This window comes from Myotis nattereri, assembly GCF_964212035.1.
Source record: "Myotis nattereri genome assembly, chromosome: 3".
Classification (NCBI taxonomy): Eukaryota; Metazoa; Chordata; class Mammalia; order Chiroptera; family Vespertilionidae; genus Myotis; species Myotis nattereri.
In genome coordinates this window covers 30,265,666-30,285,009 of record NC_138077.1, presented here as the reverse complement: position 1 = coordinate 30,285,009, position 19,344 = coordinate 30,265,666, and the positions used below count along the sequence as shown (strand labels likewise).

Sequence of the window (19,344 nt, the reverse complement as noted above, 5' to 3'; positions counted from 1 at the left end):
TGTTAGTTCATCAAGGGCTGCGGTTTATCTACAGATCAAATTCCTGTAATTTTGTATGCCATCTGATTTCATGTCCACTTAGTTTAGCGGTTAGACAGCCATCGGCAGGCACAACACATGAACCCAATCTCAAAACTGGAGAAAAGGCAAATTCTTAAACATTTAATTCAGGCATCTTTAGACCGAGATTGACTTGCTGCCTTTTTTTTTCCTCCTGGGGAAATACATATCTAGATAATGCCATAACTTATTAAGAAAAGCCTGAATAATATAAAACATTGCCTATAAATATGCCCATGGTAAAATTATGTTTTTGAAGGGCTTGTAATGGAAGAGGGTAGGAAGGAGTTGGTTGATTTTGAAATGAGATTGTACACATTCCTCTGGAAGGTTTTCATACCATATGCTCAAGTACAAATACAACATTTCACAGGCCAAGCACCAACTGGCTGGAGTTTACTGATAACCTACTCTGTGAGCTTGGCAGACCTTTCGAGTTGAGTGAAAAGCTGAGGCTTCATTTTATTTGTTTATGTATTACTATTTTGTAGTTCATATTTTTGATCAAGAGCTGAAAACAATCCATTGATAGAAAAATATATAGGGGAATGCTTAGATGCTTCATTGGAAGAGATGCAAAGTGATATGAAGTTTTATTTCCAAAATTGTTCCCCTTAGGTGTTCCAGTCGAAGGGCAAAGGGACTGTCATATGTGTTTGCCTACCTGTGGCCCCAAGCCCCATTAAACACACCAAAAAAGGACTTCTTAGACTTTGAGAGTCTTAGAGCACTTACTACATGTGTGTTCATTGTGAAGCTCCAAGTGGGAGCTACCTTTACCTTGTTTGAGCACAGAACATGTTTTCAGGGAATACCTGGTAACAATTCACTGATTAGAAAACTCTGGTATGAAGGGCGTTTCTTGCCATCAGACAAGAAACTTATAGACAGATTGGCAGATAACAGAGATATCCCAAATCACCCTAACCATCATGAATGATTTTAACAGTGTGTCCTGTCAGAATTTCATAGAAGGGAACCTGGAGGGCTGAGTATCAGCCTGATAAATAGAACCGTTACCTCACCTGCCCGATCTATGGTTCCATCATAGGGATGCTGGGAATAACAGAGATAAGAAAAGGGAAGGGCCTGCATGAACTCAGGTAAAGAGCCACGGGCTTCTGCTTATATCCCCCGTTGTTAACCAGAGCTCAATATCTGTGTGGAGGAAAGAATCCGTAAATGAATCTGGAAAGATAAATCTGATGTTAAATTATAGAGGAGGCTGCATTTTGGACTAGGGGATTTATTTTCTTGCAGATAAGTATGGTTTTTTTATTTGTTTTGCACCTTTTTGCTTGTTTTGTTTTGTTTTTTTGTTTTGTTTTGTTTTTTTTTTTGGTAAAGCAAAACATTGTTATAACTTTGTTATTTCAGGAAGACTAATTTTTGGTGGGAAGATTCAGGCTTGCCATGACAAGGGCCTCTGTTAGTCTGGTGCCAGTGAAGATGATGGCCCTATAGAAAGAAACAAACAGGTTGACCAAGCCAATAAGTATTTACTGGGGATAATGGAAAGGGAGGAGTCCGAAACCTTGTCCGGAATTGGCACCAGGTAAAGGGCAGATAGTTGGTACAGAAACAGAAATTATGAGGGGTGGGGAGGGAGAGCAATAGGTGCCACTACTCCTGGGAAGCAGCAGTGATGAATTTGTATCTCTAAATTCCCTAAAAGGGAATTATCAGTTGATTCTCAAGGGGAAACAGGGTTAAATAGCCTAGTTTCCTTGGGCATTAAATGTAGCCATTCCTCATACACTTAACCATAATTAATTCACCCTTGCAAGGCAAGTTCAAAGGTAATTTAGCCCATTATGAAAAGATGCTACTGAAGATGTCAGTGTGAATCAAACTTGATTTCATCCTTAAGAATCTTACAATTGCTGTTAAGGAGGACAAGAGCATTACAGAAACAACTGTGAGCTAAGGTAGAAATGTCTATAAAGCAGGAAAGAAGCACAGATTATTTGAGGGGAAGTATGAAAAGGTCAAACCTGGTTGGTAGGAATCAATGGGCACACCTAAGAGGGGACTTGAAAGGCAGATAAGATTTTGTCCAAGATAATGGAGGCAAAATGAATTATAGGCTGAGGAACAAAATGGCTCTAATTATAATTATAATAGTAACACATATAATAATAGCTCTTTTTTATTGACCATATGCTGTGTGCCATGCATGATTCTCAATACCTACTATATTTCTGGCATTATGTTAGGCTCTGAGCACTTACTTAAAGTCCACCAGAGAATAAATTTCCTGGTCTTAGTAGCAAATATTGTTTTAAAACTAGTGTCTGTCTCTCCCTCTCCCTCTCCCTCTCCCTCTCCCTCTCTCCCCCTCTCCCTCTCCCTCTCCCTCTCCCTCTCCCTCTCCCTCTCCCTCTCCCTCTCTCTCCCTCCCCCCCACCCCAACCTTGTGGTGTGTGTGTGTGTGTGTATGTGTGTGTGTGTGTCCTCTTACCCCAGTTTTGAGGGCTCTTGGATCTCAGTGGCATTTTGCCTCTGTCTCAAACTCTCCCTCTTACTGATTGGCAGAAAACACAGTGGGTGGGACAGAACAAACTCAGCTGCAAGCCAGACAGAGACGGACATCTTCGGGGGGAGCACAGCTTGAGAGAAAAAAAACATTTTTCTTAAAATTCTTCTCTTGCACAGGTCAGGGTAAGGATTAGGGCAACTGGCATTGCAATGGAAGAAAGAGCATAGAAAAATACATATACTTTGCCATTCCCCAAAGTATAGACCAGACTATCTTCCTTCTTGTGTGTGTATGTAAGTCTGTTCTAACTCATTACACAAACACAAATACTGTGAAACTTAGAGTATTTTGACCTGTTCCCATGAAGTCAGAGCAGTTCCCAGTCATTGTACCCAATTTATTTTCCCAGCACTCCTATTAGGCTGATATTATGAAACTTTCAGGAAAAACAACTCAAAGGTTAAGTGACTTACCCAAAGGCACACAGCTAGGAGTGGAGACAGGAGTAGAGGGAAGTCTTCCAACCAATTTTCTTCACAAGATGGTGGGACTAAATTCCCACTTAGAGCAGAAGTTAACCCTAGGGTTATTACAAAATGTGCTACATGCTGTTGTGAAAGATTGAATGAATTAAAATTTGTAAGCAATACAAAAAAATGGATTCCTTACATAGTTGAGATTAATTCCAAAAGCATTCAGTACCTTAATTCTTTGACTAAAGTTAGGAAGAATGAGGGATTTGGCTTTTTGAGACTAACGGTAATGGCCATACACGTTATCTTTTACAAAATAAAAAGATAATAGTAATTTTTACTCAGTGATCTAAAAATACTTATTGTCTAAACAGAGTGATGGGTTGTGCTTTTGTGAATACTTTTTCTCATTTTTTTGTGGATATTTATTTGCTCATCATTTTTTTCTTTAATATAAATTTTAATACATACACATCAGAGCTCTTAACATCTACTTTGGGGGGATAAGGAAGAGAAAAATAATGACATTTTGTTTCTTTCTTCTACCAAAGTTTTACTATAATATTTTGTATTATAGTTTTTTTTATCACGGTGTTTTCATTTAAGGTTGGTATACATTTCTTGTTGTTATGCTTAGCCACGAAATAACCACTCAGCATAATAGCTTAGAACTGAAATACATCAATGTGGACCAACCCAAAAATTTTAAATATGGCAGCCTTAATTGGAGTTTAGGAAATAAATCTTTGAAAATAATAATTTATTCACTAGAGCTGTTGTCTCAGCAAAGTATTTCATCTTAGTTTCCAAAGAGCTGCTAGTCATTACTAAATATATTTAAAATCTAAGCAACAACAACAATATATATATATATATATATATATATATATATATATATATATATATATATATTGCTTTCATTCTGGCCAAATATACTATAAAAGACTCAACTGTTAAGAAATCCATCTGCATTTTTAAAAAAGATCAGATAGGTGATTATGCTTGTGTAGTTAATTAATAAAAAGGCAAGTGGGTAATGGTTCACTGGGGAAACGTTCGTATCACAGTATCTATTCTGAGGGATCCCGGGCTGTAATAACGGGGTGCTAATTCTGAAAGCACACAGTGCTGTCCGACAAAGACATGGAGATTTGTAGGAAATCAACCCTCCAGCAGTCCTGGCAAGCCAGACTGACCCCAGCAAATGAAAATAATCAAAAGTAATTAGAAGCGTGCTGGACTACTCCTCGGAGAGCCGAGCAGGAGAGTAAACATGCCTGAATCCTCGAGCCACTGCAAAGGCCCATGTCTGAGCTGTTAGGTGCCCTGACCTTGTCCACATAAAGATGTGATTTATGAAGTGCAGGGCACAGCAGCAGGGCTTCTGTCTTCTCCTGGAGACCAAATTACGGAGGTGGAGATTAACATGCTTTCAGTCGGCCCGTTTCCAGACCAAGGGACATTTTTTATTTACATTTTTTTTACCTTTAATTTCCTCTTTTCTTTTTTAAACAGTTCCACTCCCCCCCCCCCAATTAAAAAAAAAGAGTCCATCAAGAAAGACCAGCAATATCTCTTCTGAACAGTGGTGATGTGTAGATGGGTGACTATAGAGTCCCTTTTTTTGTCTGTAAACTCTTATTGTGTTGGACCCCTTTCGCTGGGTGTACCTATCCAACATCACAGAATTCACCTTCAAGTTCAGGGAGCCAAGCTTGTGAAAGACTCCCCTGATTAAAACATATAAATTAAAGTGAAACAAAATAATACCTTTGATGCCATGGCTTTCTGACCTACTTTCTCTTGCCTAAACATTATGTTTCATTATAAGGCTTATTCCTGGGAGAAGAAATTGTAGGTGGTCACGAATGGGAGGGAAAGAAAGCAGCGAGACAAACTGGAGTTAACTGTATGGGGAGCAACATTTATATGGGAATCTTTTTGAGTCCTAAAGACATAATTATATTTTTTTCTTATCTTAGGTTAGGTAAGATTTTTACAAAATCCTATTCTGATGTGGAAAAGGAAGCATTGATTTTCTTTTTAAACACACATCAATATCTATACATGAAGCTAATTTAATTAGCAAGTAGTTATTGTTCAGCCAAATGTCACTTTCTCAGAGTATTTCATGCTTCCTGACATGAACTATACGAAATAGGATTTCACAGAATCTCCATGAATAAAAAAGAACTGCACTTGAGAAATGTAAAAATGCACTTGTATGTTCTCAAAAAGCTAAAAAGAAACAACAGCAAAACAAAAAAAAAAAACCCACACAAAACGCAAACAAAAAAACTAGCGTTAAAACAAAAAATGTCAGGCTTGGAGTTTAGTGCATGTGTAGCCACCTCAAGGAACCCAAAGCTGCAGAATTAAGAGAACTCTACTTAGGCTGAGGTTATAAAGTGCTTTCCTCTATAAACTAAAAACATAATGTCAGGGTGAATGGGAACATACTTTATTAACTTTATGGTATTGAAAACTGCCAGCAAGTTGTCTTGTTTTAAATATTGTCCTCTGCAGAGTGTTACAGGGCTGTTTGTCCACAGGAAGCCTATTAAAAGTGGACAGTGCAGTCATTTCATCTGGCTTTGGCTGGGCTGCTTTTCTTTCCTTTAATGATGTGCTGGAATGTACCATGCCCATAGGGTCTCCATTAGCAGAACTTTTACTTCTGGGACAACCATGAAGTTGAAGGCTTAAAAGAGGCATCAGCTTACAGTCTTGTGGGAATCACTTGAATACTGGAGCACTAACTTCTTACTGCTCTAACTAATATATTGACTTATTTTAAATAAACAGTTACACAATGAAGGCAGAGCCAGTGGCCTTATTGGAAATCTTTGAGCCTTTTAAAGATTCTGCAATTCACCCAGATGGGGGAGGAAGGAAGGGGCCTGAGGAGGGTTTATGCCCTTTTCAAACCGGGAAGAAAACACATTAACCTCTCCCACCCCAGCCCTGCCATGAGCCAAAGGGGGATCTTTACAGCTCCCAGAAAATCTATCAACTCACACTCAGACCTCATATTTTCCAATTCCCTTTTCCGGGTAAACAATTAACAGAACAGGGCCGAAAAAACAATCGTTCCTTCTGGTAAAAAAATGTTTTTAAAATATGATTCTCTTGTTAAACATTGCTGATGAATCACTGTATTTTCTGCCTTCCCCAAAGCTATACATTTGTTGTAGTATGTTCTCCCATTCCATCCCCTTAATATTTAGATCATCTGTCTTGATACATGTTTGCAAATTAAAGCTGGTTTGAGATTATAGTAAAACCATTATTTTTAATAGCCCATTTCAAGGGCAGCGCTAAAAACGGCAGAACACGCATGTTACTGATTACTGCTGAGCAGACAGCGGCTTTTGCAGATTAATTTGTAACTGGGAACTACTGTAAACAGATTTCACCAGAAATCCCAAGGAATAAAGGGAATTGGTGGTGGTATTTGGCTCCTAGTATTTATTGTTTTAGAACTCTCCTGATGGAAAGCAAGTTCACCAGGGAGAAAAACAAGCCCCCCTGCAAAAACCTTTTCCTCCAGCCCTTTTTCTTCTTCTGTTTACTTCTCCTCTGCGAGGTAGGTCAGGGTCTCCTCCTAACGGCTTAAGTATTTAAATAGCAAGAGGCTCCTTTCCTGAGAAATAAGGCCCATCTAGCTACTCTGGGATTTCAGGACCCTATTTTTAAACTTCAAGTTGTGTCGTCAAGAAAAAGTGGGCTGATTTTGCCTTTACATTAAGTTATTATATGATCAAAGGGCAGAGGGGCTGGGTAAGGGGAGAGAGAAGAGAGAGAGAGAGAGAGAGAGAGAGAGAGAGAGAGAGAGAGAGAGAGAGAGAGAGAGAGAGATTGCCTATTCCTTCTGATTATTTTAGTCTTTCTCACAAGTTATTCACCAGAGAACAAGGCTGATGCTGATATTAATAAAACAATGAGGGGGCTATCCGCCTCCCTTGCCCCATCTCTCTAGATAATTTCCCCCAACATCTCAGAGAGGAAGCGTTAAATCTGTTCACCCGGCTTGGAAGGCGCGGGATCCCGGGCCAGGCAGAGGGCAGAGCCGGGCTAGCCGCGCCCGGCGGGCGGCAGCGGGTTCACCTGGGTGGCTGCAGCCCCGGGCCCCGCGCCTTCATTCGGGGCGCATCGCCATCTAGCGGCCTCGCGCCGCACCTGCAGGTACCCAGACCTGAAAAGTCGCCCCGCCTCCCCCACCAGAACCCAATATAAGGGAAAAAACTCGAAGGCCCTTTCCACGAAATCCCAATTTAGCCAGGACCTGCCCGTGATTCCACACGACCTTTGGTGTACCCACCGACGTTTCCTCCTTTTCAGAGCAGCTTTATAAAGGGCGAGGAGTGGGGGGCCGCGGGGCTGGGCTGGGAAGGAGGATTGGGGCGCTGAGCTCTCAGGCCCCCTGATCAGGCCGCACTGTCTGAAGCAATCGGCTCCCCAGATTACTTGTATTTAATACACAATGCATCATAAAACAAATCCCTCATCCTGACAGGAAGAAAATAGAACAGCTCATAGCTCGAGCCGGTCCAATTTATGGCTAAATTAAAAAAAAGAAAAAAGGAAAAGAAAAAAAAAGCAAAGGAGGCTCTGACAATGGGCAAGTTGAGGAAGGGCAGGAAATCAATGGCAGCAAACCGGCGGCTCTTAAAGGTTCTCAAGCGCCGAACTCCATGGGAATATGTGGCCGGGTTTTAGGTTATTTACAAAGGATTTTTCCTGTCTCACCTACCACTGCTGTGCGATTTTCCCTCAAACAATGGCCATTATCTGAAATAACAGTTCAATGTCATAGATAACAGGCCACCGAAACGAATTAGTCACTACCTCTTGTCATGTTCTCGTCCCCACACCCCCCCCCTTTTGTTACTATTTTTGTTTTTAAATGATCATTTTGGAGAAAGAATAGATCTATTAGATTTGCATGTCTATTTGCACTTGGAGAAAACAGAAAGGGGACCTGTCCCCGTTTGCAGATGAAGTTTAACGTGAGCGCTCTCTCCATCCCCTCTCCCTCCACCCCGCCCCCGCCAGCGTCCCTCCACTCCTTCACTTGGCTGCACTTCCCACTGCTGAGTCCAGAAGTTGGGTTTTGTCCATTTGTTTTTATGAATGGAGATTTGTGATAAAAAGCGTTATGTCCACTTAACCGATGGGTTTTACTAAATTTTCCGAGGTTGGCTAAAATAAATCCACAGACCCTTTTATTTTGCCACACAGTCCCTATATTAGTTCTTCCCATGTCGTTTCTGAAATGTGTTGATAAAAATTGACCACATATATTTGAAAGTTATTAATCACCGTACAGTACTGATCACCAAAGGCGGCATTTGTAATGTTAAAAGTTTAAAAACGATGAGTTGTCAAATCTCTTAATTTCATTTTTCGGCATTCATAGTGTTTTAATTAGTGTATCAAAGAATATGGCAAAAACTCACCAAACAATCGTCAGTCTTTCTAAGGCTGTAATACGTTAAATACGTTATTTGGGTAGATTTTATGCAAATAATATTTCCTAGTTTTAAATTCCTCCTTCTAATATATATATATATATATATATATATATATATATATATATATATATAATTTGAAAAAGTAACCTGCTCTTCTGCTGACCTAACTGTAATAATGGAGGAGATAAATGAGTCCGACTTTCCACAATAACATGTTTAGAACATTGAAATGTGCATGTCAACTTTTCACTCTCAGGCTGTTTTCTGAGAATTTCTAAGCTAAGGATGTTTAGCAGGAGCTAGGGTCCCTTTACCCAAAACCTCATCTTTGCCCTTCCAGCACCCCACCCCCATCCTCGGTACACACACCCTCACGCCCCCCCCCCCCCCCAGCATTTCTCCACCCCATCCCCCACCCCAACACACACACACACACACACACACACACACACACACACACACGCTTACACTTGTGCTTTCGGGACATTGAAACAGAGGCTATTTCCCTGGGGAAAGAAATCCTGCCTGGCGAGATCTCCCCATTGGTTGTTTACCCAGAGAAATCTACATGTTTAAAGGGAATGGTGCATCCATAATCAGTCTGTCCCTACGGGACTTAGGTCTGGGCGACCTTTTAGTGACCTCTCCCGCCAGAGGAGGCTGCTGTCACTTTAAAAATTTACTGAAAGAGGAGCCCGTCTGGCTTCCGATCACTCTAGGCGGCGGGAGATAGCTCCCTTTCTCCCTCGCCCCGGGTTCTTTCTGGATGGCCGAGCAGATTCTCTTTAAAGAGACAGTTCACGACACAGAAACCCGGCGGCTGAGCTTGGCGTTGCGAAGGGGGACGCTCCCGCGAGGGTCTAGGTCTGGGAAGGCGCAGCGGAAGATCTGAAAGGGGGCTCGAGCTCCCCTCGCCTCCCCAGGCCTCCCACCTTTGCAAACTCTCCTCCTCCCGCCTGTCCCCCCCACCCCCCTCTGGACCTGGGCGAGAGAAGTGGGAGAAGTTTTAGTGGGTTTCAGATAACTTTCATTACACATCGGGCTGATAAGAGCAAGAGAAAGTGAGAAAAGAGGGAGGTGATGCGAACCAGAAGGAAGAGTTCTGAGCTCTTGTAGGAAGGGGGGTGGGGGGGCAAAGCCCAGACACCCCAAACCCGGGTCACCCAGGCGAGAGGAGACTGCTTTTCTGGTTTTTAAAAACACACGGTTGGCGGACAATAAATCTGAAACGCGTGGTCCCGGCGAGCCGATCCTAGAGGCGGACAAAGTTATCAGAAACCCATTCGGAAATCGAGACGCGAGGCTTTTTTTTTTTCTTCCTTTTTTCTTTTTGAACCTCTCGAAATGTGGCTGGGGGTCGTTTGAAAGGACTGTCCTGCAGGAAAGCTGGGGGCTGCGGATGATGTGACTGGGTTTGTTTTCCTGCTTCTGTGATTGCCTTGTCTTGCCGCGTTGAGGCCATAGAAATCGCAAGGTAAGAGAACTCACTTAAAAAAAAAAAAGTCTGGGCGATGTGCATAGTTTGTAACTTCGGACGGTTTCCTGCCTTGGCACCCCTTCTCCGGGGCGCCCCCCGCCCCCAGCCTTCCTTTCCTCCGCGCCCGCAGCCTCCGGGAGCCCGGCTGCTTATCTGCGGCGCCCGGACCGGCGATTTCCTTGTTCCTCCTGCGAACCCTGCGGGCTGGACGCGTCTCCAGGGTGGGTCGCCCGGCCGGCCGGCCGGCCTTCGGTGGGTCTCGCTGCCGGCCGCCGGCCTCTGTCTCTCGCGCTCTTCTCCGGCCTCCCCTCCCTCCGGGTGTCTGTCCGTCGGTCTCTGGGACGCAGAAGGTGGGGTTGCCAAAATCTGAATTCCTGGCAGCGGCCACGCGACTTTGGAGCGGCTTTCGGTCGGGTTCCACCTTGCCAAGTAACAGCTTTGCTGTCCAACAGCGTGTGCTGCTCCGCGAGAAAGTCATATTCGGACCCTTTGGCTAGATTGTGGGGTTTTTTTTTTCTTTCCTTTCCCCCTTTTTTGCTGTTGGGTTTTTGAAAGGGCCTTTCTCTAAAGTCCACCTAAAGGGAATTCTTTTTTTTTTTTTTAAGCTATCTCTGGAACTTGAAAGCTTTGAAAAACACAGGAGTATGTGAGATGAAATGACGGGAGATGTTGCTGTGACTTTATTTTATTCGAGATTTCTGAGATGATTAAGACATTGGGGGAGACAAATGCAGCTCTGTTAGCAAATCAAAAGTAAATAATTCGCCCAGGGAGGGGGGGATACGTTGCTGGAGAAAGTTAAGCTTTTGTCCTGGGGCAGGAATATGGAGAGTAAGAAAGTTAATATGTTGGTGAAATATTTGAATAATCATGTAACATATATATGAAAAGACATTCTTTGGAAATGAACCTGTTTTTAAATTAATTTCACTGTTGACAGTGGCAATGGCAATAATGTTAACACAGAATAAAATTACACCTAGGATTTTTATGTGCAGTATATGCAATCCTTAACTCCCTGCCCCCGCAGAAGGGAATACTGGAAAGCTAAGGGGATAGATGATTCTTGACTTTGAAATTAACAAGTTTTCCACATCTTTCTGCAAATATGAAATGGATCTGGTGTTGCATTTCACTGACTTCATCCTATTTCCTTTATTAAATATTTCTCTAGTGTGTCAGTAGAGCTGCTTTTTTTTTTTTTTTTTGCTAGTCAAGAAAACAAACAACAAAAGATCTAGAAACCAAACCAACCAACCAACAAAACAGCAATCCCAACTTTTTACTATTTTAGAATGTGGGTTGCTATTGTTAGTTAGGGTCCTTCTAGACATCTGAGGAGGGGGTGGAATCTCAAGTTGCCATCTGAGTTGCTCAGCATTGAGAGTTGAAAAAAACAACTTAAAGTTCGTGATGTGATAATAAGAAATTGTTAAAAATCTGTCTTCACTAGAGAGTGTATTTAATGTAGACTTTTTGTTGTTTTTTAGTGTGAAGAAGTGTCTTTGGAAAAGAAGTGTGTGTGTGTGTGTGTGTGTGTGTGTGTGTGTGTGTGTGTGTGTAGTAATGATTATCCCTATCTTCTGTTCTAATTTTTCTTTTATAAATTGTGGGACTACTTATTGCCCTTTAATTGCCTCCTGGCCAAAGGCTTATTCCCAATGCCTCTTGACCAGAACCCTCAGAGCACTGGGCTTCTTCTTGAAGTTTGTGCTGAGTTAATGACTTGAATCTGCAACTGGGTGATTACCTGAATTCTATGCAAAATTGCTTTTCGTCTGTATACCCAGGGGTTTAGTTTTAACTTTTCACAGCAGAGTTCCGTGGGGCTTATTGAATGCATTAATTTTTTGATCTATCCTGTATTGTTTAGTCTGATAGGAAACTTCCTCAAGTTTGCATTAACCGATTGACAGTAGCATTACCAGCCTTTCTAGTTATTCACCATCAGGTCAACAACTCTGCAGCTTTTAATGCTGTTGATGTTTAAGACATTGTTGCTGCTGCTGAATCAGAATAGTTTCATTTAAGTACACAAAACCTTAAAAGTGGACATTTCCCATTTCAACGTGTGCTTAATAGGTGTCTTAAGTAATTAATATTTAGGTTAGGCTGGGTGTAAAAATCTCATGAAAAACAACAATCCACAATCATATATAATGATGACAATTTACTACAACATTCTTGTATTTATTTCTACTTGTTCACAAGCCAGTTTTGTTATTTTGCTTACTAAATGTAAAATCGAAATATGCATTGGCACGTGTTAACTAAAACATTAAGTTGCCACATTTTGCATGAGCCTATACCAATCATTTGCTTTCATTTGGTTTTCTTTAGTTGGGTCAGAAGCATCTAGGAGACAAATCTTATTATCTTCTTTAATTCAAGGTGTGATTTCATGGTAGTGAAATGAACACTGAAAATGAACATAATATTTAAATGAAAGTTTTTAAATTGAATGAATTTACAGTGCAAAACTGTGAAAGTATATGTTTACATGGGAACACTATCTGAACCTAAAATATTGACTATTTAGTTTAGAAATATTATATTAATATACATTGTTCAGTATTTTTTTGTAAAAGTCATTGGGTAAAATTAAGTCAATAGCACTCATTCATACATAACAAGGAAACAAGCATCTTTAAAACCAATTAAATTTTTGTTATAATTCACAATTGCTTTGCTCCTTTAAAAACCGGTACCTTGTCACTTTTAAGATAGCATTCTGCCTTTATTTATACTAATGCTGAGTTTTTGCTTTTAAAGATTCAAAAGAGGAATGTATATTGAATAAAGTGTTTTCAAGCAGATAACCATTCTAATGAATGAACTGATGTAGAAATTGATTGTTCTCATCTTCTTCCTTCTAGATCTTAGATGAGTTTTGCAATGTGAAGTTCTGCATAGATGCTAGTGAACCAGATGTAGGAAGCTGGCTCAAGTACATCAGGTTCGCTGGCTGTTATGATCAGCACAACCTCGTTGCATGCCAGATAAATGACCAGGTATGTTGTAAAGATTTTCTTGTCTTTCTTTGAGAACACTAAAGTATCAGTGAAGCCTGAAGAATAAAAATAACAGTGAGCTGCAGTAGACCCTTGTGGCCTGTTTGTTGATAGGGGGAAAGGTAATGCACAAATATAAGCAAGATGCAGAATAAGGTCACTTTCAGGACTTTTCTTTCACTACTACTTTTTTGGGGTAGTTAACTCACTTTGTATCAGTAAACTTCATAAATGTTCTCGTTTTCAGAATGGGATTGAGTGATTTGAAAACTGAGTAGTAATTGTGGCTAGCTATTCTTTACCTTTTATTCTTTACCATCATAACAGGGAGACATTCATAGACAGTACTGAGCTAATCAAGAACACTGAATTTATGCAGAAATTGGAAGTGATATACTTGGAATGTTATATGGATTTTATTAGAAATAGTAGGTAGATATATCTATATGCTCTATATGTGAAATTATCTGATTATACATTTTATATTGACTTGCCTAATTATAAGTGAGAAGCACTTTTAGATGAACCAAAATACTATTTTTTTTGCACATGTGAAAAGTTTAAAAATATCTCTGCTGGAAATTATTTTATGGAGGGCCATGCAATGAGCTTAACTTTAATAATAACTATGAAATAAGATCATGAAAATATCATGAAACATATTTTGCACTCAATAAAGTTAGGTTATGAATGCTATAACTGAGTATGACAGTACCTAAAACAACAAAAAGTTCAGCCTGTTAATTTTTGTTGTATAAACATCGTTGAGTTAGAATTTAATTATGTTATCATTATTTATAACTTTTAACCCAATGGTTACCTAAATCAAATTTTGTTTCAAAGACCATATTACAGTGGTTGCTTGGCAAATCTCCTATGAAAATCACCACCAAGAAAAAGAAAAGTTTAAATTAGATCTTTTCAATTGAAAGCTGTTAAGTAATGCTAGCGTCATATAGTCTAAGACTCTATTTCAATCATCATTATGAGATTATTCTTTGGCATTTTACCAACTATCAGATAATTTCTACTGACTAAACTGTATAAGAGGTAGTAAATTGTAAAATTAGTTTTAAATGGGAATCGTTTAAAAATCTTCAACATATATAAAAAATACTAAACCAATCAATTGTTTTTTTTCCCTTTGCCGTAAGAAAACAAGAGGCATTATTGACAAAGGAAAACATTATTAAATTAGCTATTGATTGTGAGCAGAAAATATCCCAAGTTCGTCATATGAGTTATTGTCACCATCAACAGCAAACATTTTTTGAGCACCCACTATTTGTCCATGTGGGAAATACGTAGGCATTGTAAATGAGTGTGTGCTGTGTTTCCTGAAAAAGGAACTGAAGGAGCTCAAAAAGAAGCTGTAAGGTGAAATAATATAATTATATCATAATAATGATTTGCTAGCTACATTTACTGACAATAGGGCTATTTCCCAGATAAAACTTTTGTAGGATCAGTGAAAAGGTGATTGAAGATTCGAACTTGTGCCCAATTCATTTTTTCATTTATTATTTATGTGTCTAATATTTTATAATAAATATACTCTTGTCATTGGGAATTTTGATTTTATGAAATGAGGAAACTATTTTGCTATGCCTAAGCTTAATTATATTGCTTTTTAGAGTAGGTATTTATAATTTTAACATTGTCTCTTTTGAGGTGCACATTGTAAAATGCACTGCTTTCAAAAGAAAATATATTGGTTTCATACTTTAATGAATAGCATGTTTACTTTTTTTTTTAACTGAAGAACCAGAGAAAATGGTTAATCAGGAAAAACATAAAAGGCTAATATTAAACACATACCTATTATTTCTGTAGGTACTCATTTTAAACTATGTGTTATGCTGGCAGATATCTAAGATGGTAACAGAGTGCGTATCAGATAACATAATTGTGAAATTGACATTACATGGTCAAGTAAATTCACCCATAGAAAACAAGAGAAAAGGCAGAGGTAAAAGTCAGATGTGTGTGATAGGCATATAAGCATACAACCACACTTACCTCAGTGGACAAGACAAAAGAGAACAGATGTCCAAATAGTGTATGCATATTTTATAAACATATTCATCTTATAAGCATGTGTGCATATTTCTAAAGGCCAATTAAGACAAGCAATTCCAGACAGCTTTGAAATGTGAATGTTAGACTAGGTACAAGGATGAATGAGCTGACTAAAGAGCTTCCCTAGGTCTGTTTCTTCGCTCTCTTCCATGAGGAATAGGAGCTGCCCACTGGTGAATAAACAGAACTCATCATGGACACCCCCATTGTGTGAGACATTACTTACTATCCAGATATAAAGACAGACCCTGGATCAGGGGTAGTTATTAAACATGAACAACACCAACTCACCTGTACAACATGAAAGCAAATGAAGCAATGAGGCACTCTGCAAGAAATTGTAAAAACTGTTTCTCTTTGCTCTGATTCTTAGGTAGAGCTCAAATTCATAAGATGAATTTGAGTAACATGACAGGTGTAAATCCTGGACTATAAAGAAGAAGAATTTCAATTGCAGTCTAAGCTCTGTAATAATTAAGGTATCTATAAAAGACAGGAAAAGATGACCCAGAATAAAATAAGATCATGTAAATTAGAGTTTACTTTGCAAAGATGCAGATTTCTAACAATACCAATGTTAGTGATCAAGTTTAATCAGTTTGAATTTTTTATCACAGTGTGGAGGAGTTCTACAAAAGAGAATAAATGTGCTTGCTAATATAATAATACAATTTTATAATAGTGGGACAGGTAGAACATGTGTACTGGATAACACCCATATTTGATTTTTTTTTGGTGGGGAGAAGGGACTTAGAAACAGCATGGATTTTGATTTTCAAGTAAAGTTGGTAAAGGATGTAATCTGTTTTGTATCATAAAAACAAAGGCCATTCAATTAACATTTTTCTAATACCTCTGTATGAGATTTTATTAGAGGGGATTTTTTTCTGAGTTTAAATTTTCCAATAGATTTCTGTGATTTTTTTATTTTACTTTCCCCCCTCCCCCCTCAAACCAAAGTTAGCTTTGTGGAAGTTGTTTTTTTCTTGACAATGCTGCCTAGAAAGACTCAATTTATTGTTTTTAGATCTCTTTCATTTCATATTTTCAAAATTACTGCAGCGATGTTTTTAGAGATGGAAATTATGAAAACACTGGCGTAACTGCTAAACCATAATTTTAAAGTAGCTTCAGCTTCTAACTGATATCCATATTCCCACCAGAAAATATTGTATTGACTATAGTAATTTATCTTTGCAACAGAGGGCCATACCAAAGATACTAGCAAATTAGGACCAGAACCACACTCAAGTCGTAAAAGTGTAGATGCATTAAACACACTTAAGGGTCTTTATCCCTGGAGTCCTAATGATATTTTCTCTTATTCCTTAAAGTTTCTGTCCAGTGCTCCATAGCTATACTGCTTGTCACACAGTATCTAGTTAGAAAATTTTACTGAAACAGACAGTGCTTCAATAGTTTTACATTATAATGACCTCAAATGGTCCCTGGTTGCTTTCAGGAGGGAGAACTGGCACTGAGAGGTAGAGCAGGGCAGGAGCAAAAGCAGAGAGTTGGATGACGCAAGCTCTTTCCAGGATAGTCTTCAAGAGAACCAAACATGTGGAGGAAGCATGAACCTGGTTTATTAATTATTCAGAGGTTTTATTTACTTCTGGAAGCATCCATGTGTTAAAGGCCCAGTAGGCCCAACAGCTAGATGATTCACTGAGGGTGTTGTTTTTTTAAATTCTAAATATTTTGATGGCCTTTCCTTTGACATCTTGTGGATATCGTACTTTTATCAACCAATCTGAGGGATGGATGTAGCACATCTTTAGATTTGGTGTCACCCTGCTCCTGCCTCTCCCTTTGATGAGTTTCCTAATATCTCCACATTTCTATACCCTTCACCTAAATCAAAGATGGCCCATAGACCCCTTATCCACCTCAAACAATGCCAGTTTTCATTTACGATGTGTTCATAAGCTTTGTGTACTTGTGGAATAGCTCTCTGGATACAAGTTTCCCTCTAATACTTCTTCATATTGGCTGCAATCAGACAGATCACTAAGGCACGATTCATGAAAGTTGACCTTTTAGACTTGAACAAGACCTGCCTTTCCACTCATGATAATTAGAATGATCTGGGTGTGTGCTTTGGGGTAACATTTTATATGGGTGTATGTATTCTGCGTCATAGGAAGGAACATGATTTCAGTCAAACTCCTGGCCTGCCCTAACATGGTCTACAAGTGGAATAAAGTTCTCAGAAATCCAAGACATTATTAATCTTGTCATTTACACAAGGTGATAAGTCCTTTCATTTTTAAATGGGCCCCTGACAGCTGGTATTTTGTAAGTAGAATAAGCGAGGTCTGCTTTTCACTCTGAATAAAAAGAAATGTGTCGATAAGAGATTATCTAATGTCTGATGTCTATTTTGAAGAAATAAGATACAGAAGAATGAGTGCCCCTCAGAGAATACCAGGTTGGAATTCACTTAGGAGATTCTGCCAGCTCTCTTGTGGTTAATGAACAGCAGCAAGATTCTACAGTGATTTCAGCTGCACAGGCATTGTTCTCGTTTGTGCTTTACCTTATAAAGTTTTAACTGCTTCCAGGACAATCATGGCTGAGTTGGCACACCCGCTTTCTCTCTCCTTCAGTGCACACCAGTGGTTTATCAGAGCGCTGTGACACTAGAGTCATATTGTTACTGCAAGCGTATTATGGGCTCAATTATCAAGTTATTTGCTTTGGCTTTTTCCTGAGAAAAATATGTTTTCTTGCATCATGCACTGAATGCAACTTAATGCAAAAAAGAAGGGAGGGTAAGCTATGTAAAAAGCAAAATGTAAGTTGTTAGTCTCTTTCCGCTTTTAAAAACTGTTTGCGTAGACTGTCAGGTAATTTGTTAATGTGCTCTTCCTTTACAAGGATTTCTGTCCACATTTTCAATGACCTCCTTTGATGTTAAAATTATTATTGGCTTTGGGCATTTTCTTTGCTTTGCTTTTAAGTCAAGTTGCACTTTTATACCAAAGTTATGCTCTGCTGTTTTAAGATGAATGCCAGCTGGCAATACCCAGAGAGAGACTGGCTTTGTGAACGATGCCCAAGCTGACTTTGGGGGAATGTTGTCCAGTTGATAGGTTACTTCCTCTGCCCGAAGATGAAGCTGTCTCAGGCATGGTTTGCCATTTGATATTTAGATGATAAAATAAACAGCACTGTCTCCCTCCAACCCCCTTTCCCCCCAAAAAATGTTTTCCTCACGTACTAATGCCCAGGACACAGCACTGCCATAACGCTACACAGACTAGGAATTTTATTAAGATTCTCAGACCACATAAATGGAAAATATGATAACCTAAAGTATTCTGTGCACATTTTAACTAATTAGTCTTCACATGGCATACAACACCTTTCATTTAGGGGAATCTCAAAGCTTCACACCCATTCTAGACTTCAGCTGTTTCTGGAATGTTGCCCAGAAGATAGTCTTTCAGAAGGCATTTACAAGCCATCAAGGAGGAACACTTGTTGGTCAAGGACACAGCCCTCCAGCCTAGAAAAATCCCCAAACATGATTGTTAGCTTCTTCATCATATAATGATGGAGCTCATCCCAAACAATCTGAAACCACCCAGAGTGACCAGTTCCCATAGAATCAGAGGAAATGGCTGCATTAAAGACAGGTGGCTACAGGTATTTCTTGCAGGATCTGGAGAGAGATCCTTAGAGATTATTTAAAGGGTAACTTGCAAGGCTTCTAGGCTGGGTACACTGTAGACCCCAGGTATAGTAAGGGACCTTTATCACTTGCCCTATTTATGCAAACTAGGGCCAACAGTCAGTTCTCTCTGTTTTGTTTCATTCACTAAATTATACTTGGCTTTCTCTTCATGTTATTAACAAGAGCTAGAAATCTGTGTGGGGAGGGCGGAGGGCATGTCCTTCAATGTTTTTGTCCTGAAAATAACCAGTGAATCCATATTTTTCATTTTGGAAGCAGATATATTATCTGCTAAGATAGTATCTGATATTTCTCAGCTTAGACTGTCACCCTAAAGAAACATATAGGATTCCATCTCTTTGGAGAAACTAAGGAAATAAGCTTGGACATGATAAAGCTTCCATTCTGTTGAACAAATATCTTTATATTCTGTCATCAACTCTCTGTCTGCTGAAGACACTTCTTGTTATCTCTTACTAATTAGGCTAAGAATGTATAAAAGGGTCTTTCTTCCGGAAGCTAAGAAATTGACATCACTTTTGCCCTTTCGAATTGGGGTTTCCCACATCGCTATGGGTAGATCGGGGCACAGACAACGTTTCCTAAAGCCAG

The 19,344-nt window shown here is 39.4% G+C and overlaps 1 protein-coding gene across 7 annotated transcripts in view; it reads left to right on the top strand.

Moving 5' to 3' along the window:
* Window positions 1–19,344, top strand: part of MECOM (MDS1 and EVI1 complex locus) — a 578,884-nt gene that overhangs the window by 502,143 nt on the left and 57,397 nt on the right. For all 7 annotated transcript variants that reach the window (XM_081087497.1, XM_081087495.1, XM_081087499.1 and 4 more), the window contains exon 3: window positions 12,840–12,974. In XM_081087497.1, the coding sequence (XP_080943623.1) occupies window positions 12,840–12,974 (135 nt within the window). The remainder of the gene's footprint in view (window positions 1–12,839; window positions 12,975–19,344) is intronic.